Raw genomic sequence first — 25,594 nt, 5'->3', positions numbered from 1 at the left:
GTCTATCAATGTGCTTAAAAATTTATATTTTAAAAAAGTTTTGCTATAAAAATTTGGCTTCAAAGCTGAAGGAGTACTCAAGGATACAGGCAGACAATATAATGTACAAATATGCTCATAGGATTCTGTTCTGTTGGATAACATATGTAGAATTAGTTTTCTTTAAACTGTTCTCTACAGCTGGCATCATCATTTTGTGCTTCTGATCAATTTCATCTTTCTTGTATGTCAAAATACACTTTGCATTATCCCTAAAGTAACCACTGCATTAGCACTTAATATAATTTTAGATCATAATGTCTCTGGTGGCTCTGAAAGATGTCAGAAAATGTAGTTTGATTTTTCTAAATACTAAATCAGTTTTGTAATATTTGGACAGAAACCAAAGTCCTTTTGAATCCATAATCTACAAGATAGAATTTCATTTTCAAAACATTCTTTTAGGGCCCTGATTTGTGGAACACTTTCACCCTGCAAGAACTGTAATCAGCAAACGATTAATGACTCACTTTTTAGTTATATATCCAGTATTGTAAACTTAACATACATCTAACTGCTATGAAAAATGACATGTTTCTAGACTGGTCGTACAGAAAAAAACTAGCAAGTTACATCACAATGCCTACAAAATTAAACAAAGTATTGGATCAAGTAGTCTCCATTATTAATTTTATTAAAAAGACACTGCTGAAAAACTGGACTTTCAAACAACTTTGTTCATCTTTGTAAATAGACTATGAATGTTTACTTTTGAAGGTGAAGTGTTTGTCACATGGGAAGATTTTAAATCACATATTGCAATTAAGAAATGAATTATAGTTAAAAAAAAAAAAAAGAAAAAATTTGGAAATTATCTTAAAAATGATAATTAGTGCAACAATTTGGTGTATTAGGCTGATATTTCTGCTAACTTTAATCCTCTAAGGCTGTATAGATACGATCCAGAACATTTTTGGTGATATCTAAAAATATGTCAAAGAAATTAAGGCAATATATCAAAAGTACACAAATCCAGGTATGAAATTCCAGGCAAGTTTTTACATTAAAATCAAAAAAATAATTTGTTTTGTTAAAAAAAAATAATTAGTAGTTTGGGGAAATTTGTGCTTCCTTAGTGAAAACCATGATCATGAATTAAATTTGAAGTTCATCAAAAATATTAAAAAATTCCAGATTAAAAATCAGTATCCGAGTCTAGCAAAAAAAAAAAAAAAAAAAAAAAAAAACACTAAACATATTATTACTACTTTCATCATTATATCTTTGTGAAGCATGATTTTTAACGATGACTCATATTAAAATATAGGAATGTGAGAGCCAAGGAAATTTAGAAGAGATGCGAATGGCCTTTATCATTTATTCGTCCCAAAACTGCTTAAATCTACAATGACCACCAAGCTCATGTAACACACTAAATTTAAGTGTTGTAATTTTTAATTACTTTTAAGAAATTATGCTTGCATCAATCAATATCATTATTTTATTCTTTTATAAAGCAACACTTGGTAGCAGGGGTGGACAACTCTGTATCCATAAAGAATCACATCACTGGTGAATCTAGCAAAAGGATTATTTTTCCACAATATGCCCCTGATGATGTTGAACTGTAAATATATCGTGGGGGGGGGGAAAGCAACAGTTTGGTATTCCCCAACTTAAAAAAGACTGAGGACTTTAAAGAATTATTATGCAAGTTATCCTCCTACTCACTGAGCATAGCAAAAATGTACCCCACATATTCACTCAGACAAACAAGTTTTCAATCAAAAATTTTTCATATATTTCACATTTTAACCACTAATACTGGTAAATTTCCCATTTGTTCACTATATTTCATAAATACAAAAAATCCTGCTTATAATTAAAAGAAAAAATTATTACATATATATTTTGTTTAAATTAATTTAAAAAATCCATCAATAAACATATTTACTAGTGCCCCCCTGTGATTTCACAGTTGATCACTGCAAAAATAAATTCAAAAGTGATTCTTCAGTGATTTGAGGGAAAACTTTGTATTCCTGTAGAAATTTTATTGCAATTACTTCATTGCAGGCAAATCCAACATATGCATGTTTTAAGAGAGTTACACAGAAAAAAAAACATGATTTGCATATAAAATTCATTGGAAATTGGAGTATAATAAAACAATAAAAATTATACACCTGAAAATGGCACGACTGCTTGTTAAAACTGAAGAATTATTATGTGTCATGTGTTTTTCAAAACTTGTCATATTCAGAAAATTTGGTAACTTTCAATAAGATGGTTGTATTATATTAATATAATAAGTAAGTACTTAATATGCTTATTATTTTCAATCTTTCATTTTATAAGGAATCAGCAAAATGGAGGAACAAAAAAGGCAGAAGGTTACGGCTCATCTAGAATGCTAATCAGAGTTTATGTTTAGGCATCAAGCTGGCTATGATAATGAGTTCTATTCATTATTAGCAGGAAATGCTGAACAGCAGCCATCAGAAAATGTCTGTTTAAAATTAATTTCAAGCATGTTTCTCTATCCTGTTTCTTTAAATAATCTGCTTACAAAAGTTTAATAAGTATAATACAAATTTAAATTAAACTGCCTCTGCATATATATAATATATATATTAAACAAACTGGATATTTTAGACATGAAATGAACTGCTTGTGCATATTGATAATTGTCTGCTGCCTGGCACAAGCACTTTAACTTAAATGTACCATACATATTTAATTGCCATATATTTCAGAAGATAAGATGACCAGATAAGACAAGGTTTAAGTTTTTGTCAAAATTTTGTAGTTTTACCACATATTTGTCCTATAAGACAACCCCCAAACTATCGATGGCCTATGAATTTAGTTTAAATTAGTGATCATCATTTCAAACAATTTTATTTTCTTGCATCTGGCAGCACTACCTATAGAAGCTATTAAATCACAAACTCACATGCACCTTAAACAAGTTTCATTGCAGGTTGTGTCATGTGTTCAAACAATTTGTATTATAAGTGTAATCAGAGTACAATTTCTCAATTGTGAGCCTAATCATACGAAAAAAAGGAAATATGAAGTAAGCTTTAAGTTAAAAGTCATAAAACAAGTTAAAAAATTAAACAACTGAAAAGCAGGAACAGCTTTTGACATAACAGAGAAGATGGTAGAAAGATTGAAGATGCTATTAAAAAATGTCAATATAAATTGTTTCTGAGCAGAGCAATAGCTTGCTGGTCAGATTCAGAAATTGATGTTTTTCAATGGGTACACGAACAGTAGCATATTATGCTGTTACAAGAAATATGATTAGGGCTTATGCACTGAAGTGGGCGGCAGTCAATCCAGAGCAAGGCAAAGAATTTAAAGCAACAGTATGTTGGTGCTCTCACTTCATGGACAACAACAACAACAACAAAAAATTTCGCAGAAATTACCAAAAGACCTTGACTATAATGTCACGAGTTCAGATAAGTAAAGTTTGTTATTGGTATGAGGCAAAAATACGAATTTCCATTATCCAATATTGGAAATATGGATGAAACATTGAATAACTTATACTTGATAAACAATAGATCAATGGAAACAAAAGGCATAAAAATTATTCAAATTAGAAGTACAGGCCATTAAAAGACCAGGTTTATAGTAGTACTATTGCATGCATACGGGTTCGTAATAATAGATTGAATGAATGCACACAACTCCTATGAAAGATTGATAAAATTTATTTTATTGAAAGAAATACTTCAGAGTTCTTGAACTTTCCATAAAAATAGCTGTACAATTCTTCACAGTATCACACAGTACAATCAGGAGTTACACTTCAAACTACTAAAAACGTCAAACACAACGCAATGCAAAGCGCATATAAAGAATGAAGATAAGCCAGAGATATCTCAGTACTCCGACTCGCACTGAACTAACAACAACACGAAGAAAATTCTTCTGGCCACCGAAATATTTCTAGTATTTTCGGCAATTTCTCGCCAAAGCCGTTGCCAGCTTTGTGATATCTCCCCAATTTAGTGAGATAGCCATTTACTCAATGTTACATAGACGTATCCCTGTATTCTTATTTTTCTGGCAAGTTTCACTTCTCTAGATTTTCATGTTACATTATACAGAAAAATACAATATCACATATAACTGCATTAAAATAATCTATTTACAAAATTCATAACAGTATTATCATGCATGGCAGAAGGAACAAAGTTAAAAAACCATGGCCATTTTCTAGAAGAAAACTATTTCTAAAATAAAATTCTCACCAGGCATTTTTGTATTTTCATGAAAAGGGTGGACGGACAAGAATGGGGTAACACTGTGGATAGAAAATGTGTGGCAAATGCTACCACATGTTCTATGAAATCAATACAGTTTTTTAGTGTGGGATATGTTTCACAGTCATAACTGAGTGCTTAAAAAAATTGCTTAACATGGAATAATACTAACACACTTGCCAATCTACTGTACTTAAAATCAGTAGATTTTTTTAAAGAAATCTGGAGAATTCTCTCAATGACAAAAAGATTTCTTAAATAATAAAAATATATAGAAAGAAAATATACTTTTTAATAATGAATTGACTTTAAATAGTAACTAATTAATATCGGAAAGCTCAGTTACTAACTCTTAAATGCAAATAATACACTTATACAGTATGTCCACAAAAGAATGTCCTTATAATAAATTTTAATAGTATTAACTGTAAGTATTGGTTCAAGGTCAGAATTAAAGAATTACTCAAGCAGTTTTAGATAAGCACATGCACAAGTACTGCTTTGTTGTTTTCTCATTTGCAGTGCCACGTAAGCAAAATGGCAACTCTTAAGAGTAAAGCATTTTGTGTTTTGCAGTTTGCTAAAAGTGAATCTATAATTTCAATTCAAGATGTGTTTCATTTAAAGTTTAGTTATGATCCCCATGTGGCAAAAACATCCCCTGATGGTACAGGCAATTCGAAACGACCGGATGTGTTTGTAAGGGGAAAAGCAAGGCATGATTCAAAAATTTCTGTATAGGATGTAGACCCTGCTAGAGCATTTTAGTCCCAAGAAATCTTGTCATGAAATTTCGTTGACAAAGACAACAGTTTGGAAGGTTTTAAGAAAATGCTTACACATGCATCCATACTGGTTATAGTTGACCCAGACCCTTGGAAAATAGGAAAATTAGTTCTGCTGATGAAATCAAAGGGAGGTACTCGTCCAATTTGTCTATTGAAGACTCATGGAAAGGTTTTAGATAAATTAATTACTAACAGAATATTTCATAAACTCAGTGAAATTCAATTTATTAGCAAATACAGATTCAAACAGGGAAGATCAACAGACTTGGCACTGTATAGACTGGTTCAACATATAAGAAACATGAGACAAACCAGCTATGTGGCCCTGATTACTTTTGATATACGGGAAGCATTTGATTCCATTCTCTGGTCTTCCTTACTTATCGTTTTAAAAACACTTCATATCTCCAAACAGTTTTTTGGCACTTAAAAATTACCTTCAAAATAGAATCACCTTTTTTAAAAATAGGAATGAGAATGTTGAATATATAGAATTACGAAGGGTTGTCCTCAGGGTTCTTGTAGCACACCCCTGTTCTGGAGCCTCATTATTAAGAAGCTCCTAATAAAAAAGGAAAATATAAAATTTGTTTGTTACGCAGATGACATTTCTGTAATCATGTATAACGATTCATTGGAAAAATTCGAAAATTCATTTAGATTACTGAAAGATAAATTCATGAAACGGAGCAATGATGAAAAGATCGGCTTTTAATTTTTTGGTGGCCTTTACATTTACTTGATATAATGTTATGCAATGTTTTCCTTTTGGGCTTCATAAAAGATTGTGGTTTATGTTATGCCACTACGAAATGATTTGTAAAAGTTGAGACACAGAATTGAAGAGGTTATTGCTTCCATTATGCCGGATTTGTTAACAAAAGCACAGGAAAAAATTGACATTAGGTTGCATGTGTATCGAATAATTAAAAGTGCGCATATTGAACATTTGTAAGAAACACTAGGTTAGTTTACCTTAAATTTGATGTCTGATTTGTTGTAAATAGTCCAAATTAAATTGTTATAATATACCATTGAAACATTGGGACATTCTTGTGTATCGCATAATTAAAGGTGTGCATATTGAACATTTGTAAGAAACATTAGGTTAGTTTACCTTAAATTTGATGTGCAATTTGTTGTAAATAGTCCAAATTAAATTGTTATAATATACCATTGAAACTGGGACCTTCTTTTATGGATATCCCGTATTTTGTAGTATTATTTTGACAATTGCCAATTAAACTGCTATAAGGAGCAGAAATTACTTAAGTTTTCTCCCATCTATTTTTAACCGTGGAAGTAATAACTACATATCCATTTACTTCTTCCTTAAAAAATGTAAGAAGTGGGTTCCATAGGCCAACGATTCTAGAAACCAGAGTGTACATACATGCTACAAATTTTTTTCTTATTTCAGTATTGCAAAGATGTTGGAATTGTTTCAATTTTTCCTTTCTTTTAGAAACCTTTTCAAGATAATAATAAATATCAACAATGTGTTCATCCTCTCTTTTAGGTAATAAAGCTGCTCCTTCTTAAACTGCTAAATTTAAAAGATAACAGGTGCACCTTATAATTTGCAAATCTCAATTTACTTTTTTTAAGATGCCTGCTACATAGTCTTTAAGGCTACCATTCCGGGTACATTGTTGGCACTAAGTGCTAAGAATTATCCTGAAGAATTATGTTTTCTTTTAAAAGTTTTGATGATTAGCTTGTTGGCACTAAGTGCTAAGAATTATCCTGAAGAATTATGTTTTCTTTTAAAAGTTTTGATGATTAGCTGTGCTAATCATCAAAACTTTAAAGAAAACACAATTCTTCAGGATAATCTCCTAAGGTGCGGGCAGGAAAGTAAACTACACTTATTTTTTGAAGAATCTTAATAAAAAAAAAAAAAGAAAGAACAATTGGCTATTGTTTTGCATTATATTATTGCTTCTATCCATACAGAGGTAGAATGAAACTGTTTTAATGCAATCAATAACTGATGATTTATTTTTCATATCAATTTCTTGAACCCATTTCTTATACTACTGCAGCTGTTTTTGTCCTTGCACTTGAATATTTTTTAGCAATTTCTCAGCTGAGAAACATTTACAGTTCTAAATAAAACTGCAGCATGATCTGATGCATTCAGTGGCATGTTATGCTCCATTAAAAAGGCAAAACACGCATTCTGCATTAATAACTTTTTGGCCCTTTGTTTTCACAGATAAATTTAATTTCTTTTAAAATACAACTACCAATGCCCTTGTAAACGCACATGTTTAAGAACATTAGCCCTTCCACCATGCGAAATCAAAAAATCGCAATGATAAATGGTATGCATTGCAAATATATTAAATTTTCTAGATGAAATAATAGACGGAAAGTCACTCAGTGTACAATTAGTTACAGTGTCATCAGTTGCATTTTTTGTAGGCATAAATAACTAAGAGAAAAGAGTGCAATTTCTCAAACTATTTCTGGGAACCATGTGAAACTTATGCTGCTTAACAGCAAGACGAATGAAATAACAACCTCGACCTTGCTTTGTCTGTCTAATATAAAAAATCAATCATTTTTTTGGTGCAAATAACAAAGTAAACTACATAAAAATCCTGAGAAATTTTAAAAAATAGAGAAAGTCAGAAGAAATAAAATGCAAATCAGGAAAACGGAAATACGAATCTCCCACCTAAATTTGGAGAGTTGGCAACTCTCTAATGAGATTGCCATTATACCTAGTGGTTTAACTTCAATGCTATGACAATTAGATGTCTCTTTAAATAGAAAACTATTCAAAGATTACATGCATGAACAATGGAATAACTCAATGATCAGTGCTGAAAGGTAGTATTAGAAAGGTGGGAGCTAAGCTGGTCACTTTATGTGCTGTGTCACTTTATGTGCTGTGTAATAAAGTAGAAACAGTCATTAAATTCTTCAAAAAGTGTGGAATTTCTACTACAATGGACGGCACTGAGGACGGTGTCTTATGAGATACTGATGACGAAGTGGAAATCGACTTAATAGCACTTATATAATGCGCTCCTGAACAATGAAAAGTGAGGATGTACTTGAGCTATTTGCCCTAGATGATGAATGTGAGGATTTTTTTTGGACTTAGGGAGTGATTTTTTTTTAAAATATGGTTTTAATTTACATAAACTTGAATCTCTCCCTCTTTTTTTAAAATTTGTTTTAAAATACAACCCTCGATTTCAGGGCCTTTTTTATGAATTAACTATCATCTTATCAGCGGAAATATAAGGTAAGTATTTCATCAAGGTTTAACAATAAAAACAGTTGACATGAAAATTATCAATAGCTATTAACTTACTCTTTTATTTTTAATAAAGATGGTACATCATTATAAGTTGTGAAGAAAGGTAAATGTGCTAATAAGTGAATTGCATATGGTAGGGAATAGTCCGGTAGATAAGCCAAAAGATCATCTATAAATAGAAATAGTAACTTATTGTAATCAAGAAGTTTCTGCTACAATTTTTTCACAGTCAGATTTGTTTTTAATAATAAATCATATATGATTGATTAAAACACACACTTACAATACTCAATACAATTATTCAAATACAACATCACTGAGGAAGATAGATTAGATTAAAAAAAAAAAAAATATTAGAAAAAATATTTGAGGCAACTTAACAATTTATATTGCAAAATAAATATGGATTGAAAATTTCTAATATTACTTAACTTTAATATGAACTTAGTGGATTGTCTCTTAGATACCAAAGTGAAATTCCATTTCAATTTACATATGCTGAATTATGTTTGATACATTTGCAGCAAAGGCTGTGGTGATATTCTCAGAAGCAGTTTAGGTCAGAATTTTCCTCTAACTATATGTTTTTAGTTTTCTCCACTTAAAATATCCGCCGATATTAAATCAGGCCTCCTAGAGGGCTAAAAGAAAAGAATAACGCTGCACAATATTCTATTCCATTCTAACCAATCCAAGAACATATAATTCAAGCAGCAATGCATATTGCAACTGTAATAAGAAGTATGCAGTCTTGTTGTAAGATGATTATTTTGTTACTTTCTTTTTTGATGTTTTTTATTTGAGAGGAAAACATAACCGTAATATGTCCAAATAAACATCTGTTTTGTTCTGCAAAGATAAAAAGGTTGATTATATTAATCTGCAGTAAATATTCTATTTCCATAAATCTTGAATATGCTCCATGATCCTATTTGGTTGCATTCCTGAAATGCAATAGTTATAGCAGAATGACTCTTTTATATGAGAAAAGTAGCTGCTTAAACGATTTATCAGAAAACTTAATGCAAATTACAAGAATTTGCAGTTTTGACCTTGCGTTGTAATGAAAATATGCCTAAGCAGCAAATACCTCCTAGGTACACCTAAAATCATAGTCTAATCAGTTTTTATTTGTTTTAAATCTGAATTTAGTATAGAATTACAAATACTGATTAACAGTTTTAATTTATACTTGAAAATGATGTTTAACTATTTGTTTCTCATATAAATCGGCAATTCACATTCATTTTGTTACAAACATTGTCAAACAGCTTATATTTATATTCATTTTTTTAAAAATTTTATTGATTTTCTTTCCACTGTATCATTATTATTCATTAAATTACATTCATTTACATTATTATTCATTGTTCTTTCTTGCATTTTTGTGATAAAATGTCTTCCCCCCCAATAGCATGTTTTCCTTTTTTCTTTTCTTCTTTTTTTTTTTTTTTAAATATTCTCTTTTACTATAAAAAAGGTTTTATTGATTATATTTTCATTGCACTGGATTGCATTTTGCATGTTTCAAACATCAATAATAAATACAAAAGTTACAATAAAAAGGAGAAATATAAAGAAAAAATACATTTTTGATGACGCTGAAAAATTTTTCAAATTAATACTAATATCATGAAATTTCAAGTGGGTTTATTAAGCTTGGCGGTAAAATCGACAAACACCCATAGCTTGGTTAGGTTCACATTTCTGTGAACTTGTTGACTGTAATGTCACGTGTAGCAACCAATATCCCTTAAGTCCTCCAGGTCTTTCTCCCTTGGACAAAATCCAAATATTCTGACTTTTTTTTTATATGTGCATATAAAATCTGGAACTGTCATAAACAGATAATTATCCTGTCAAATTACAGATGCTATTATGCAGGTCACCTCTGCAGAAATTTAGCTCGTGTTTTCATTATGCACAAGAATGTGAGGAATACTAAAACTACAAATGCTATTAAAATAGCGTTTCTCATTATTACTTCCCCAGTGATAACAATTTCATTCTTAATTAGATAAAATCAGATAGTATAGATGAATTAAACTGTATGATTATGCAAAACTATGCTAGCGCTGTTTGCGTATATGGAAAAATAACATCGTTAAGGAATATATTTATTATTATTTATTTATTATGTGCTCCACCATTAGGAACTACACAGAAAGGGAAGGATGCTTTTATGGAAGATGTTTTAAGGGAAAGTTACACATGGGGAAAACCTAAATAACGCCCACACAGCCAGCCCATTCGCCGGAACTCGAATCCCGGACTGAACTAACAGCATTCAGCAGCTTTTATCGCTCGGCTGCTGATGGGCCTTTGTTAAGGACTTTCTGCATGAAATTGGCCCATATGTTTGTTGTAGCTGGGGGGGGGGGAACAGAAGCTTTATTTGGCTGCAGCAAAGAATAAAACCTTCGAGAATCACCAGTGTATATCGACTTCAATGATATGCTATTAGGTGACATCCAATTGACCAAAGGTATGACCCTGACTGTTATCAACACGGGTACAATTTCTTATACGAAAGTTGGAGCAAAAGGATACATATGTATTTATATTTTAATTATTAATTCTCATTTTGATTATCACCTAGGAAACGAAGAGTAAATGCTAATTTAATGAGATATTTTTTAAAAGTTAAATGTTAGTAAATGCTATAAAACTGTTACTTAATACTTTTCCCCCACATTTTTGAATTTGCAAATATTTATAACAAAAGAAATATACAAAGTAAATATATAAGAATAATTATTGATGATCTCAGAGAAATTCCAGACTTTATAAAGGGAATTAGTCTCTTTCCATAAAATAATCAATAACTGGGATATTATCACGTTTCGTCTCTTATTTTTGAATAAAACGTCTATGCAGAATGTGAAAAAATATAAATTAATATAATATTAGAATTTAAATCTGTGATTTTCAAATATATGTATACACACGGATATATGTATACATCTCTCTATATATACACAGTATTTACACATACATACATGTGTGCGCTTTTATCTGCGTGTGCATATAATATGCATATATCTGTTTGCATACACGTACACAATTGGCATACATACATCCTACACATTCACGTTTCTGCTGCATATGCACGCACACTCATTTGCATATGCATATCCGTATAGTTAGGTTACTTATATAGAATTCTAGAAAGCAAGTTAATCATACGAAACACAGCTGAAAACTTGTGGGAGGGGGATGTTTCTCTGGCCCAAATTTCGCCCACAGCCGTCTTTTTGAGACTGCAGCTCTGGCCGTTTTTTTTCAGTCACCTGTCTTCTAAGCATTAACAAATAATACTAAACTCTTTGGCTAAAATCTTAGTTTTCATTGGAGAGCCTCTACAAAATAATTGTTAGATCATATATGACAACACAGCTTTAAATAATATGGTGAAAATACTGAAACATTTTCTAATGCAAACAGAAATTAAAGAAATTTACAAACTTTATCAAATATATACAATTCATATTTTCAAATTATTTAAACAACTGATAAATATTAAAAAAGTAATCAGCTAAATTAAAAAAAAAAAAATAGATTATTTCCAAGAGGTACCAAAACACATAAAAAAGAAAGGGAAAAACTGATATACGACACATGGGCATACCATTTGTTAAAACATGATCCTTCACATATTCTCTTCGCTTAGTAACATTATTTGTAAGGTACCTCTTTACTTCAGCCCTAAATTCTTTCCTTTCATCTAATCCAGCCAAAGAAAATATTGCTAGGAATTCAAGAGGTAATTTTAATATACTTAATCCTTTGTTAAGTTTTTGTGCAAAGCGATCTCTTACTTCATGACAAGGGTCCTACAACAAATCAGTAAGAAACCAAATTTTAAATCTAACAATATTCTAAGTCTTTCAATATAATAAAAGCAATAAATAACTCACATTTAAAATAATAAATGTCAGAATAATATTTATCAGACAGCAAAACTTCAATTAGAATACTGGCAAGGAATTAATTGTGTGCTGCAGGAAAAGCAACACAATAAAGGACAAACACTTTTGAATATTCAACAAGACATTATGTTGCTGAATATTCAAATGTGTTGACTGTCTACTTTTAACGATTAATTTTGAAACATTAAAAACATTCTCAGTTGAAAAATAACTTAACTATGCTTTTATAAGCAAGCAACAATAAATAGCTTATCAATATGGATTAAGGAAATTTATTTGTAGTTCCATTTCTTAGACACATCAAATAACTTTCTAATTCATAAAAGTTCAACAACTTTTAACAAGGATTAAAAGAATTTTTCTTAAGGATCAATGTATTAGGATCTAAAACAAAAGTCTGTACTTCCTCACATTAATAAAGCTGTACTTATGTATTTACTTACAAATGTAATGATAATAATTAGCAATATGGATCTAAACATTAGACTAATATTTAACCCACATTATTTTATATGAGATTTGAAAAATCTAATTTAAATTAACTTGATAATATATATATATAAATTGCATGGCACTTAAATGTTTTTATTAATAAAATCTGTTGTGTTTTGATAAGTCATACTTTTTGTGGTTTCATGGATGAAGCAATCACCTGCAAATCTCAGCCAAAATAGTTCTTTCCCTTCACTACTTATGTTCAACTTGAAATTCCAATGCCCAGCCTCATAGTTTATCCGCATTTATTGACTTACTCTACTGATCAAAATGTTTGGCAGTGTGCCATAACCTTGGAAAAGATGATGGCTTCAGCTTTAATACTAGGTAATACTCAAAAAGGGCAACACTACAAAATACAGTCTTAAAATCATAAGTTAAATAATTAAAAAATATCTGCATCAATATGCAAGAAATAACATACTGAGTCTTAAAATCATAAGTTAAATAATTAAAAAATATCTGCACCAATATGCAAGAAATAACATACTGAAGTTAAACAAGTAGGCTATACAAAGTTTAGAAAATATATGCAAATAAAGGACATCACCTTTCATAAGTGAAACCATATGGCAAGATCAGCATACAGTCTAAGATCATAAAAATTTTTTGTGATAAAAGTGTGGGTGAGTGCCTTAGTAATAGATAATCAACAATGGTGAGTAATCCCTAGTTTGGCTCAGATGTCATTTAATGCCCAAGAAACATTTATCTCATCATAGGAATGCAGCAAAATCAGTTAATATCTATGAACCATTTATCACATCATAGGAATACCCAAGAATAAGTTAATATTGAAGAATCATTTGGCAAAGCAAAAATTTTATTACTAATGTATGGTCCAGCATGCTCATTATTTCATTCAGTTAACTGTTACTGGCAAAAGAAATTACATTATTAAGATTTCTCTTACATATAAATTTGAAAATAAAGGGGAAGGGGACAGAAAGTGTGTATTAGAGTGATAACATATGTAATGATTTTTAAATGTGCAAATTTCATGATAAACATTTAATATACACTGCAGAGTCAAAATATTATGACCATCCCACATATTTCAAAATGTGATAAGTGGGAATGGTATTTAGCCGCTACTGCAGAAGGTAAGGAATCATTCTTGCACTTCTGAGAGTGATGAAAAAGGCCACTAATCTAAGAGAATTTGATAGAGGACAGATTGTAATGGTCCGAAGACTTAGAATGAGTATCTCCGAAATGGCACAGCTGGTAGGTTGTACATGATCTGCCATTTTTAGTATTTATGCTAAGTGGATAAATGATGGTGAAACCAGCAGTATACACTACGTCCAAGCATGCTCAAAGAAAAAGGATGTCAAAGACTGACCTGCTTGGTACGGCAAAATCGGCACAAGACAGTGGCTCAGCTGTCAATGCAGGTACAAGTGCAAGTGTTTTGGAACACACAGTTCAGCAGACATTGTTGGATATGGGACTGTGCAGCAGATGTCCCACTAGTGTGCCTCTGTTGATAAAGCATCTTTGTCAACTATGTTTACAGTGGGCCCAGGAACAATGAGACTGGATCATGAATAAGTGGAAGACAGTTGCCTGGTCAGATGAATCATGATTTTTCATTCATTACGTTGATGGTCATGTTGGAGTTTGCCATCTTCCAGGTGAACAGTTTGGGATGTCATCGAGCAGCAGCTCAGAGCTGAAACACCCCCATGTAGGAATATCTCGACTTTACATGACTATTCTTAGACATTTGGTACAACTTGTCTCCAGTCATCTTCCAAGAACTTGTGGCATCCATGCCAAAGCGAGATACAGCTATTTTGTAGGCTAAAAGCCACACAGTACGCTATTGAGTAGGTAGCCATAATGTTTTGGCTGTATAGTATAAAATCAATTTTAATTACAGATTAAGTCACTAAATCTGTATTTTAAAATAAATGCATACTAATCTTTCCACAGCCCTAATAATTATGCTGAGAGGTGGAACTAAAGTATTTTTGGCGTTTAAATAAAACACTACAAAAGTGCATGCAAATTCATATAAACAACAATGCAATTTCAAAATAAAAATTGAAAGTGCATAGAATAAAGACTTTAGGGTCAAATTATTCAAACATTAAAAGGATTTTTTTTAATATGATTAGTAAGATATTATTAAAACTATATTATTTGCCTTAATCTGATAAAAAGGGTATGAGAAATGGGTTAAGACAAAAACTGATATGCAGAAGACGTGTGCATACAAAAAAGTACAATATCTTATTTAGTTTACTTTTTTATAAATATTTACATAATTTATACAAATGATGTTTTATATTATGAATGCAGTAGTTAATACAATTTTAATTGACTATAATGAATTATACAAAAAATGAAAACATATTCTTACATGTATAACGAAAGCCAGATTTTGAAATTGGGTCAATGTCATAGAAGCTACATATGTAGCTTCTTGACATAGCTTAAGCATACACTTTGCTGCAGACAGCCGTAGCCAAGAATTTTCAAATGGCCTATTAAAAAAAAAAAAAAAAAAAAAAAAAAGGCCACAGGAATGAGAACTGTTGCAAAATCAAGTGAATTCATGTGAAATGCATAACAATATAAGAAATAATAAAATAAAACAGAAAAATAAAATAGAAATAATTGGGGAAGAATCTAATACATACGCAGTATGCTGGTTCATTGATATATCTCCTCGGCGCTCAATAACAAGAGTTAAAAGTCTTAAAGTTGATGCCAGTGGTTGAACCATATCTTTCAGTCCAGCTAACCAACGAACCATAAATTTCATTCCTTCAATCTGCGCAGAAATTGCACGTGTAAGTCCATTGAATTTAAAGATCACTGAAAAACTTATGTTAATAAAACTTACCTTCACTTTAGTTTCATCAGGCAAGGAATCAAATGGTGCCCATATCTCAGCACCACCCCTAGGTAATTCCTACAATCAGAAAAATAAGAAATGTGGATTAATTTAGAATCTCAACTTATTTCATTTCAAGTCAAACAATAATAAACATACAAACAATCTACTTTCATATAAAGAACATTTGGGGCACAAAAGACCACAGAACAAGTGAAAGTTCACCATAACAGATTTTACAACTGAGCTCATGCATAATTTCAAATTAATGTTTCAACAGTATAGCAAGATATTTAAAACTGGATCTCTATATAACAAATAGTCTATGAGTTAGTCCAAAATAAATATTTCACAACTGAAGTTATATTAGATGCAAACTATTAAAAAAATATATACATAACAAAATGTGCATGCTATAATTTTATCAAAATTAATTTTCAAAATTTAGGATATGACTATATATTTACTGAAGATTTATCTGAAAGATCAAGTTAATCTGGCAAATTATGGGTAGAGACTAGAAATCATGACCTTTTGAAAAGTCAATACCATATTTAAGCCAACAATAATAATATCTCCATTTTTAATATGAAATTTAAATTTAAATTTTTCAGAAATTTAATTTTTCCTGTACTGAAGGCAGAGCTATTTCCTTTACTCCTCCTTCCTAAATTTAAACCTTTACAGAACAGAAAAATTCCTTCACAAACTGAGAATACATTAACAACGTAAATAAAATTAAACACATCTTCAATTCTTCAGACAGATGAATTTTCAAATTAAAATTACAACACAGAATGCTTACCAACGGTAAGAAGGGGGAAAACTTCAAAGGATGGAAAGCCAACTCCAGGAAGGAAAAGCAAATAATTCAGAAAAATAACCAACAGAGTTTTAATGTTTTAGTAACTAATTTCTTGTAACAATACTTTATAATTCATATGATATCAAAAAATTCAAAAGCTTTAACATATTATACATAATACTGCAATTACAACAGTCTTCAAACTGTTTATTTTGCGAACCCAGTGATTCATATATATATATATATATATATATATTTGGGGGGGGGCTTTTATTATTTACAGAAAAGCACTCATTATACTGTGGAACAAATCACATCACCGGATTAGAATTTCAGATACTGTGGAAAACAATTCGAAGGGTGCTGCAGAATAAAGTTTGAAGACTACTGTTCTAATGGGAAAAAGGCCATTAGAAATAAAATTAAACATGAAATATGAAATGTCCATAATGCAATGTGCACAAGTGAAAAGTTTACATTGCTATAAATTATTAATGCACTAACAATAAAAACATTAAACTGATAAAGATACAAATAATAACAGAAACCTGATCTTGAATGTGGTAATTTATAGTATGAATTTGTAAAGGAATCTAAATTTACTAAGTTAAACAAAACAACCAGACAAGAGTTCTGGATTAACAGCAACTGTACAGCATGCATATCTTGACATTTGCTTTATTAATGCTCATGTCACATAATTACAGCAAATTTTTATCTTACATGATTCAGAAGAGAAATTCAGTTCTATTTATTTTGGTAAAACAGAGTTTAGTAAACACATTTTAAAAAATTCCCATTTTTATTTCTATTCATTAATATTTAAAGAAAAATTCCCAGAATCCGCATTTGTAAAAATGTACGAGGGCTATCCAGAAAGTAGATTACGTTTTGGAATAAAAAAATAAACAAAGTATAGGAAACAAATTTTATTATATACAGATGAAAGCCACACTCAAATACTACTTTTCTACATAGTCACCATACAAATTAAGGTATTTATCGTAGCGATGTACGAGCTTGGAAATTCCTTCGTCGAAAAATTCGGCCGCCTGCGCCTTCAACCACTTCGTTACCTCTTCTTGCAGCTGTGCGTCGTCATCAAAATGCTGCATAGCCAGTCACTTCTTCATTGCTGGGAATAGGTGGAAGTCGCTCGGTGCCAGGTCGGGACTGTACGGCGGATGAGGAAACAACTCCCACTTAAAAGATTCAAGAACTTTACGAGTGACATTTGCCGTGTGGGGCCGGGCGTTGTCGTGAATCAACAAGATCTTAGAGCTCAACATTCCTCTGCGCTTGTTTTGAATTGCTCTTCTGAGTTTTTGGAGAGTTTGGCAATACCTTTGAGAGTTTATTGTAGTGCCTCTTTCCAGGAAGTCCACCAAAATTACACCTTTTCTGTCCCAAAAAACAGTCGCCATCATCTTCCTTGCCGACATTGTTTGCATGCATTTCTTGGGTTTTTGGGGAGAACTTGTGTGCCTCCACTGCATTGATTGCAATTTCGTTTCACAGTTCACATGTTTCACCCATGTTTCGTCACCAGTAACGATGCGATCGAGTAAAGAGTCACCATCCTTATGGTAAGCGTCCAAAAAGTTCAACGCTGCAGCCATTCGCTGATTTTTGTGGTCCTCTGTCAAGATTTTTGGAATCCATCTTGCACAAAACTTGTGGTAACCAAGCTTTTCGCTGATGATTTCGTGCAACAAACTTCGCGAAATTTGTGGAAAACTCAAAGAAAGTTCCGTTATTGTGAAATTTCGATTTTCACGGACTTTAGCATCGACTTTTTCGAGAAGTTCGGCGGTCACTATGCTGGGTCTCCCACTTCGATCTTCGTCGTGAACATTGGTTCGGCCATTTTGAAATCTTATGACCCACTGACGCACTCCACCTTCAGTGATAATGTTGTCCCCATACACTTCACGAAGCTGCCGATAGATTTCTATCGGTTTACAGTTTTTTGCAGCCAGAAACCTTATTACTGAGCGCACCTCGCAGCTCGCGGGATTTTCAATTAACGCAGACATTTCAAACCGTCACAGTATCTGAACGGAGCACAGCACGAACCTCTCACTAGCACGGCTAGATGCAGACTGAGCTGCGCAACGCTCTGACCCCAAGATGGCCGCGCTAGCCCCGCCCCTAGCGGACACAGACGGAAACGTAATCTACTTCCTGGATGGCCCTCCTATGATTATATTTTTTAACAGTTTTAACAGTGAAAATGTAAATTAGCATCAGAAAATTCTGGAAATTCCCTTTAATGAATTGAATTCCATTGAATTTCTTCAATTTCACCTTAAATACAAAACATATTTCTTTGAATCTGATGCAACTTGTTTTTCTAACACTTAAATGTTGTTAAAAACAAGGTGCACTTTCGAATCAGTAGTATCACAGAATAATTACTAATTATTTTAAAAAATACATTTTTAAAAATGACTGTTTTAAATTGGGATATTTTTTGTTATATGCAATTTAGCACAATTACATTTACTTTTATTTTTTCAGAATTAAAATCTTTTTCTCAATACAAATGATATTAAGGGACTAAAGAAATACAGCATGTTAGTTTAGTTTCCCATGGCATGTAAAATTTAAATGCTTGAAATGTTTAATAACATGTCTAGAATTTTTTTTACACATAGTTAATAAATTTTCTGATAGGTGATTTAAAATTTTAATCTGATTTATAAATCAAAATGAATTAACACAAATAAAATATCATTACAATTATACAGGTAAAAAATAAATAAAAAATATTTTTTGTAATAATGCTAGAAATTAAACAGCAAAAAATGAAAGTTAGCACTTTATATACTAAGATCCAAATTTTAGATTGTTTTGCAATTGCATAAGTATTGTATTATTATCTTATGAAGTTTATAAACTAAAAAATATCTAATAATCAAAAACAATAGAAGTATTTAATTAATGATGTTGTTTTTAAACTAAATTTATACTTGGTTTTCATGTTTAGAATCAGTTTAGATTTTAGAAAATTATTATATTTTTGGCATGGCCTCCCCTTTCTTCCGATAGAAATTTAAAAACTCTATCAAAACAAAATTGTGAACTTCCTAATTTATATTAACTTCCTTTTATTAAGTACAATTATTAAAAAAATCCTACCACAATCTTTTTCTGAGAAATGTAAAACACATCGAACATTAAGTTCACTAAATATCCTAAACAAACATACAAGTATGTTAAACACAGAAATTGAAATAAATAAAATATCAAAAAACATTCATAATGATCTGTTACCTTATCCTTAAAAAGCACTTCCTTAACAAATGACTGCAAAATAGTTTTAAGGTCTGTAGTAAACATATCATGACAGAGATAGGCTATATGACCAAGTGAAACCAATGCTGTCCTAAAGTACTGTGATTCTAATGTCAGATGTTTTTTTAAAGTCTATAAAGAAATACAGCATGTTAGTTTAGTTTCCCATGGCATGTAAAATTTAAATGCTTGAAATGTTTAATAACATGTCTAGAATTTTTTAGTCAATAAAGGAAAATTCTATTAATATTCAAACAGCTGAATGTGCAGCAAAGACAAATTAGAAAATTTTCAGCTACATTTTAATATATAAAAGATCAAAAATGAAATTTCCAAATTTGAGAAATAAGAACAATAGAATTAATTAACAGTTTACATTAATGTACACAAATATTAAAAAAACTACAAAATTTTCACCAACAGTGAGACAATTTTAAAAATGATACATATACCCCTTCTCTGGAAAATATTAGCACCATTAACTGATAAGATTTATGCCAATGACTGTGTATGTAACTAACAGTGCAAATAATTACCAGCAACTTTTCATGTTTAGTTTTCTTTGTAGATATCATCAGCTTATGAACTGTACTCATTCATATGAATTGGGCAGATATAATTTGGGATTTGCTGACAATAAAGCAGGAGTACACTGGAAAAGCAAACTGATTAGATCTGATAATAAAATAAGCATGACGATACAACATTTTTAAATTAAAAAGAAAGCCTAATCAAAAAAGATATATATGCAAGAATGGAAAATTTTCTTTACCGCATCTTTCAGATTTAATCACATGTGGTTTCATGAATAATCAAGCACAGAGCAGAGAAAACAGAGACGACAAATAAGACTATCTTTGACTGAAATAACTATATGAAAAAGGTATATGCGAAGATTCTTATTAAGACCTTTAAATAAGCTTTGCGAACTGAATAAAATAATAGAAATTGATCAGTCTCTTCTTGAAGTGCAAAAATCATGTTAGAGGTTAAGCAGAATACTATTGGGAAAAAAAAAAAAAAAAAAAAACCACCAAGATTACTTTGCACAGCTTAACAGCAGAGTTCATATAAAATACATTGAGCAATTTTAGGAGACCAAGGATGTGTTGGAACAAAAATCAAGATGTTATCTTGCTTCTTGTGCTACCACAATACACAGTTGTTTTTAACTTTGTTGTTTCATATACTTTTCAAAAACCGGGATATTACAGATTAATTTTTGTTTTATGCCCTGCCACTGTTGAATAGATATTATTTTTATTGATATTCAATAGAATTCATCTGGCAGCATCTGCATAAAAACAAAGACAGATTTATTGCTTTTTAGTAACTGCAATAGTAGATCCAATGATATTCTAATTAAATGTAAATATAATTAATTACTGAAACAATACATTTATTATTCATCAACTGAAATTATATTTTTCCCTTCTGTATTTTTAAAACGCATTTTATTACATTTGAAACCTAATGCAAATGCTGGTGGCCATTAAATATTTTGGATGGCATAAAATCTGATTAGCAGTTGATGGTGCAGACATTTCAAAGCATGGGATAATATAAATGAAAACCTTAAAACATGCCCTCTAAAATTAAAGCAAAAATAAAACTTATTGCTTATATTTATTAGATATCATACTTCAGAAACTAAGATACACAAAAATGTTTGTTTGCATTTAAAGAGTAATTTTTTTCTACATGCATAGAAAATAACGTCTAGATTATTTCAAAATAAATTACATATAACAACAAAATCTGCCTTTGGCAAGAAGAAATGTAGTAATTTGACTTGGGATACAGTATATTTTTTAATGCATTATGCACACAGTTTGAATATGCATTACTATAAACATGATTTAAAAATCAAAATTTTTAATTTTTTTTTTTTTTTTTTTTTTATAATTCCGTTTAAAAAAAAAATTCAGCGTTTCTTCAAAAGCAGTACAGCTAATGGTGGCACAGTGCACATATCCAAATGACACCTCTCCCATCAGAGTGGAAAGGCTTGATATTGATAAAAACATGATTTTAAATACACCCACAGCTAAAAATCCCCTCGGTTCAGATCTGAAGACTTAAAAAGACATGGGAACAAATTTACTTTTTAAAATTACAGTTCTAATCATGTAATCACCTACAAATTCATTCTGCTTCATTTCTATTTTACATTTCATTTAAATATCTTTGGTTTTGCTAACATTTCATTTTTTTTTCCTTCTCACAGTCTCTTAGTATGGCACATTTAACTCCTGTGGGGCAGTCCTAGTCTAACTCATTATATTCTTGCTACTGCTTTACTATCATCTAATATTTGACACGTTTGATTTCACTTTCTTAATTATTAACTTCTCTTTTACATGGCGAATGGTTCAGCTGCTTCTGCTATACTTCATATTTTGAAACTTAGAAGTTCACTTTTGATTCTATCTGCCAATAAATACAAAGTAACTATCAGTTAATTTTCAATCTAATCATTAGTTAATTTATCTTATTTGAGTTGAATTAAACATATTACATGGCAAACTTTCTTCTTTTCTATTCATATTTACAAAGTATCCTGTAAATAAGATTTAACTTAAAAAAACCACTAACGTTCTTTATGCTAAATGATATAAACTGCCTATCTTCTGAAAATTCACAACCAAAGAGGATAAAACTGCTGTTCTAAGGTATATTTATGCTTTCTAAAGTTTTATATTTCTAGACTAAACATTAAAAAGTAACTCATAAAAACAATTTTATTAAAAGTATTCATCACAGCCAGAACATATTTAACCAAAACAGATCCAAGAAAATCAATTAACTGCTTGTAAGTAAATAACACCAGGGTTGGGAAATTCTAAAAAGTAAACAACTTTTTTACAAATAGATACATTTCCAGTCCTCATACTCTTGTTTAAAACTTTTTGCAAAGCAAACGACACTAACTCATGATAATGTTAAAAAGGCTTTACAACAAAGCTTTCTCAACATTTTCCAGAAACAAGTTATTTGCAATGCTCAGCTGTTTGAAGAATGGCTGGGAACACAGGTTTTTCAAAACAGCCAAATCTGTATATTTCTAGCATAATCTGTTGACTACACCACTCGTTCACAAAAATTTAAATACCCTCTCTAGTAGAAAGAGAAAAAGAAAGAACAACTAATGCTTAAATTTTGTGCTCATTTCTTAATATGAGCCCTTTTTTATAGTTGAAAGATATTACTGACTTTTTGCCATACAAAATGGCACTTGTTGTTTTTACATAATCTGGCTTAACCAGCCATTTTATTACTTGTTCCCATCATGATTGAATAAGACAGCACCTACTGTTATTTAAATTTCTAAAGCTGCATGAGCAACAATTTCAAAATACATAATAAGCATATTACCTTGAGAATATTTCCAAAAACTGTTACTCTATCTTTAACAATGGCAAACATATAGCGCACAGCATGCTTAGCTTGTTTGGGAGAACCAACCTCAATAAACTGTTCAAGAATAGGCAACAGCTTCCTAAAAATACAGCAAGATTTATAATATCATATAATCATTAAAAGAAACAGCTATCCAAACTATTGCATAAATTTTGCATTGCTATTTTAACTATTGCATAAATTTTGCATTGCTATTTTAATGTCCACATAAATAATAATTTAAAGTATGTAACATGAAGGTACAACAATCTTTCATGAAGACACATAAAACTCATAAAGTTTTCAGTCTCCTAGATTCAGTATATTAAATAGTTCAATATTCTGGAAACACTGTGTAGTTCAAGTAATACACAAATTGAATGTTTTAAATTTGCAAACACACAATAATCTCTTTATTTATAACAAAACATGGATAGTATGCAATAGTATATGTCTTAAATAATGCATTAACATAAGTCTAACCTATAACTGTTGATTTAAAAATTGTAGACACATTATTAAGAGAAAACAAACAATAGAAATATCAGTGATGTGTTAATGAAATCACACATCAAGCCATAACATTCAAATATTTTTATTAATGATCTGATTAACAAAGCAAATTATACTTTATAAAAAAATATTTCTTTTTCCTAATACTTTAAAGGCTACACAAAAAAGTGTGAATGCACAGGATAATTTGCTGCCAAAAAATGAAACATTATTTACCTCTAGAAATAATCTGAATCATTTGAAATTAACATTCACAAAAAAATAATTTTTAGCTATTAATCTAAGCAGAGGTATTACTTAGATATTAAGGCACAACTGATTTTTTATACTGAAAAATAATAAAAAATAACTATAATCTTAACAGATACTGAAAAATAAGAAGAAAGTTTATTTAACACATAGTAACACAAATGCACTAAGCTATCAGATTTATTAAGAAATAAGACTGAAAAATAATTACTTTGAATTTATTCCAAACCTTAATTTTACAGCTTAAAAATTTGGATTAAAAGTGCAGCTCAAATTCTAATTCTGTAAATTAAGATTTGAACTATATAAGTTATGACAAGATTTAATAAATAAATATATCTAAGGTTTTAGAATTTGTTAAAATATGTATGTTTCACATCCGTGGAATAATACTATTTTGTATATGCAGAATTCAACTGAAAGTTAAAACATTCAGAGAACAAACAGAAAATCTTAATATCTTTTAGTTAAATCTGAAGGTTCAATAAAAATTTCAACAAATCTGGATGATCTGTTTGAATAAATATTATGTTAAAAACCTTACTATGAAAAAGATAAGTGACAGTTACTTACGTATAAACATTCGGAGAAAGCATTTCTAAATCAACTGAACAATTCAGAAGAATCTGAAGCACTACGTCAGCAGCACTTTCATCTTCCACTTGCAGAAGCAACAGCAAATCATTAAATATTCCAGTATCGCAAAAAGCTGACGGAAATGAAAATGAAAGAGCCTGCAAATGTTTCAATTTTAAAAATGAGAAGTATTAAGTAATATATAACACAAATACTTTACAGCAAAACTGCATAATTTAATACTTATTCAATCAAATGCGTATTCTGAATATTTTTGAATGTACTACTTTACAAGAACAAATAAAAATTTTTACAACAAATTCATAATTAAGTTATTAAGAACTAAATTGCCAGAACAAAACTCTTGAAATAAAAACCCCATCCTAAATGAAGCATTAAAAAAGTAACCAACAGTTAAACTGTTTTCATTATTAAAATATATTTTTTGGGGTAGTCAGAAAATTTTCCCTTTTCTTCAGGCCAAAAGTGCATGGATTCCAATAAACACTGCACTTCTACAGATATGACTGCAACTAACTTAAACCTTCAGTTTGCCTACTTATAAAAGATTAAACTTATTAATATTAAACACCTCATTCTACTTGGCTTCCTTTTCCCTCCAAAACAATTCAGCATAGAAATTAATAAAATTTTCTTAATATGCACTTATTCTGCAAGAGTGTGTAGATATTATCAAAAATATTCTATTATCATTCCTTCTTTTTTCACTTTTCAATCTTATTTCAGATATTACTATATTACTTCTCACACATAAGAAACAAATCATCATCAGAATGATTGAGGTATAAATCATGAATTTAAACATACACTGAATCAAAGTTTATTCATGTCACAGCTTGCAATGAATCATATATCAATCATAACATGTACCTAAAATTAAGCTTCTCTGCAAGCCTATAAATAGATGGAGACATGTTTAATTTTTGTCCTACCTACAGAATTAATAAGAATGAGTTTGGTTGTAAAAACCAAAATCTTGAACTGCTACTGATTAGCAACCACGTGCATTAAGCAAATTAAAAATTCTAGTACAAAAACTCAAGCCATGTTTGAAAAAAAGTATTGTTCCCTACACAGCATACAGATATTTTTAATTTGACATTAATTATGCCTTGACAGAGAAAAAAGCATAAATTGCTGAGTG

The 25,594-nt window shown here is 30.3% G+C and overlaps 1 protein-coding gene across 3 annotated transcripts in view; it reads right to left on the bottom strand.

Annotated features, from left to right (window-relative positions):
* Positions 1-25,594, bottom strand: part of LOC118182639 (sister chromatid cohesion protein PDS5 homolog A-like) — a 138,735-nt gene that overhangs the window by 40,165 nt on the left and 72,976 nt on the right. For 2 of the 3 annotated variants that reach the window (XM_085822607.1, XM_085822609.1), the window contains exons 18-26: positions 24,427-24,587; positions 23,068-23,191; positions 19,672-19,824; positions 16,396-16,437; positions 15,600-15,668; positions 15,394-15,527; positions 15,114-15,237; positions 11,950-12,154; positions 8,376-8,490 (exon numbers count right to left, since the gene is read on the bottom strand). In XM_085822607.1, the coding sequence (XP_085678733.1) occupies positions 8,376-8,490; positions 11,950-12,154; positions 15,114-15,237; positions 15,394-15,527; positions 15,600-15,668; positions 16,396-16,437; positions 19,672-19,824; positions 23,068-23,191; positions 24,427-24,587 (1,127 nt within the window). The remainder of the gene's footprint in view (positions 1-8,375; positions 8,491-11,949; positions 12,155-15,113; positions 15,238-15,393; positions 15,528-15,599; positions 15,669-16,395; positions 16,438-19,671; positions 19,825-23,067; positions 23,192-24,426; positions 24,588-25,594) is intronic. The other variant, XM_085822608.1, reaches the window with a different exon arrangement.

The sequence above is a fragment of the Stegodyphus dumicola genome, chromosome 8 (genome assembly GCF_044657685.1).
Source record: "Stegodyphus dumicola isolate Sdum_Otavi_A_Nest chromosome 8, ASM4465768v1".
Lineage (NCBI taxonomy): Eukaryota > Metazoa > Arthropoda > Arachnida > Araneae > Eresidae > Stegodyphus > Stegodyphus dumicola.
The sequence above is the reverse complement of the archived record's forward strand: the minus strand, read 5'-3'. Positions and strand labels throughout refer to the sequence as shown.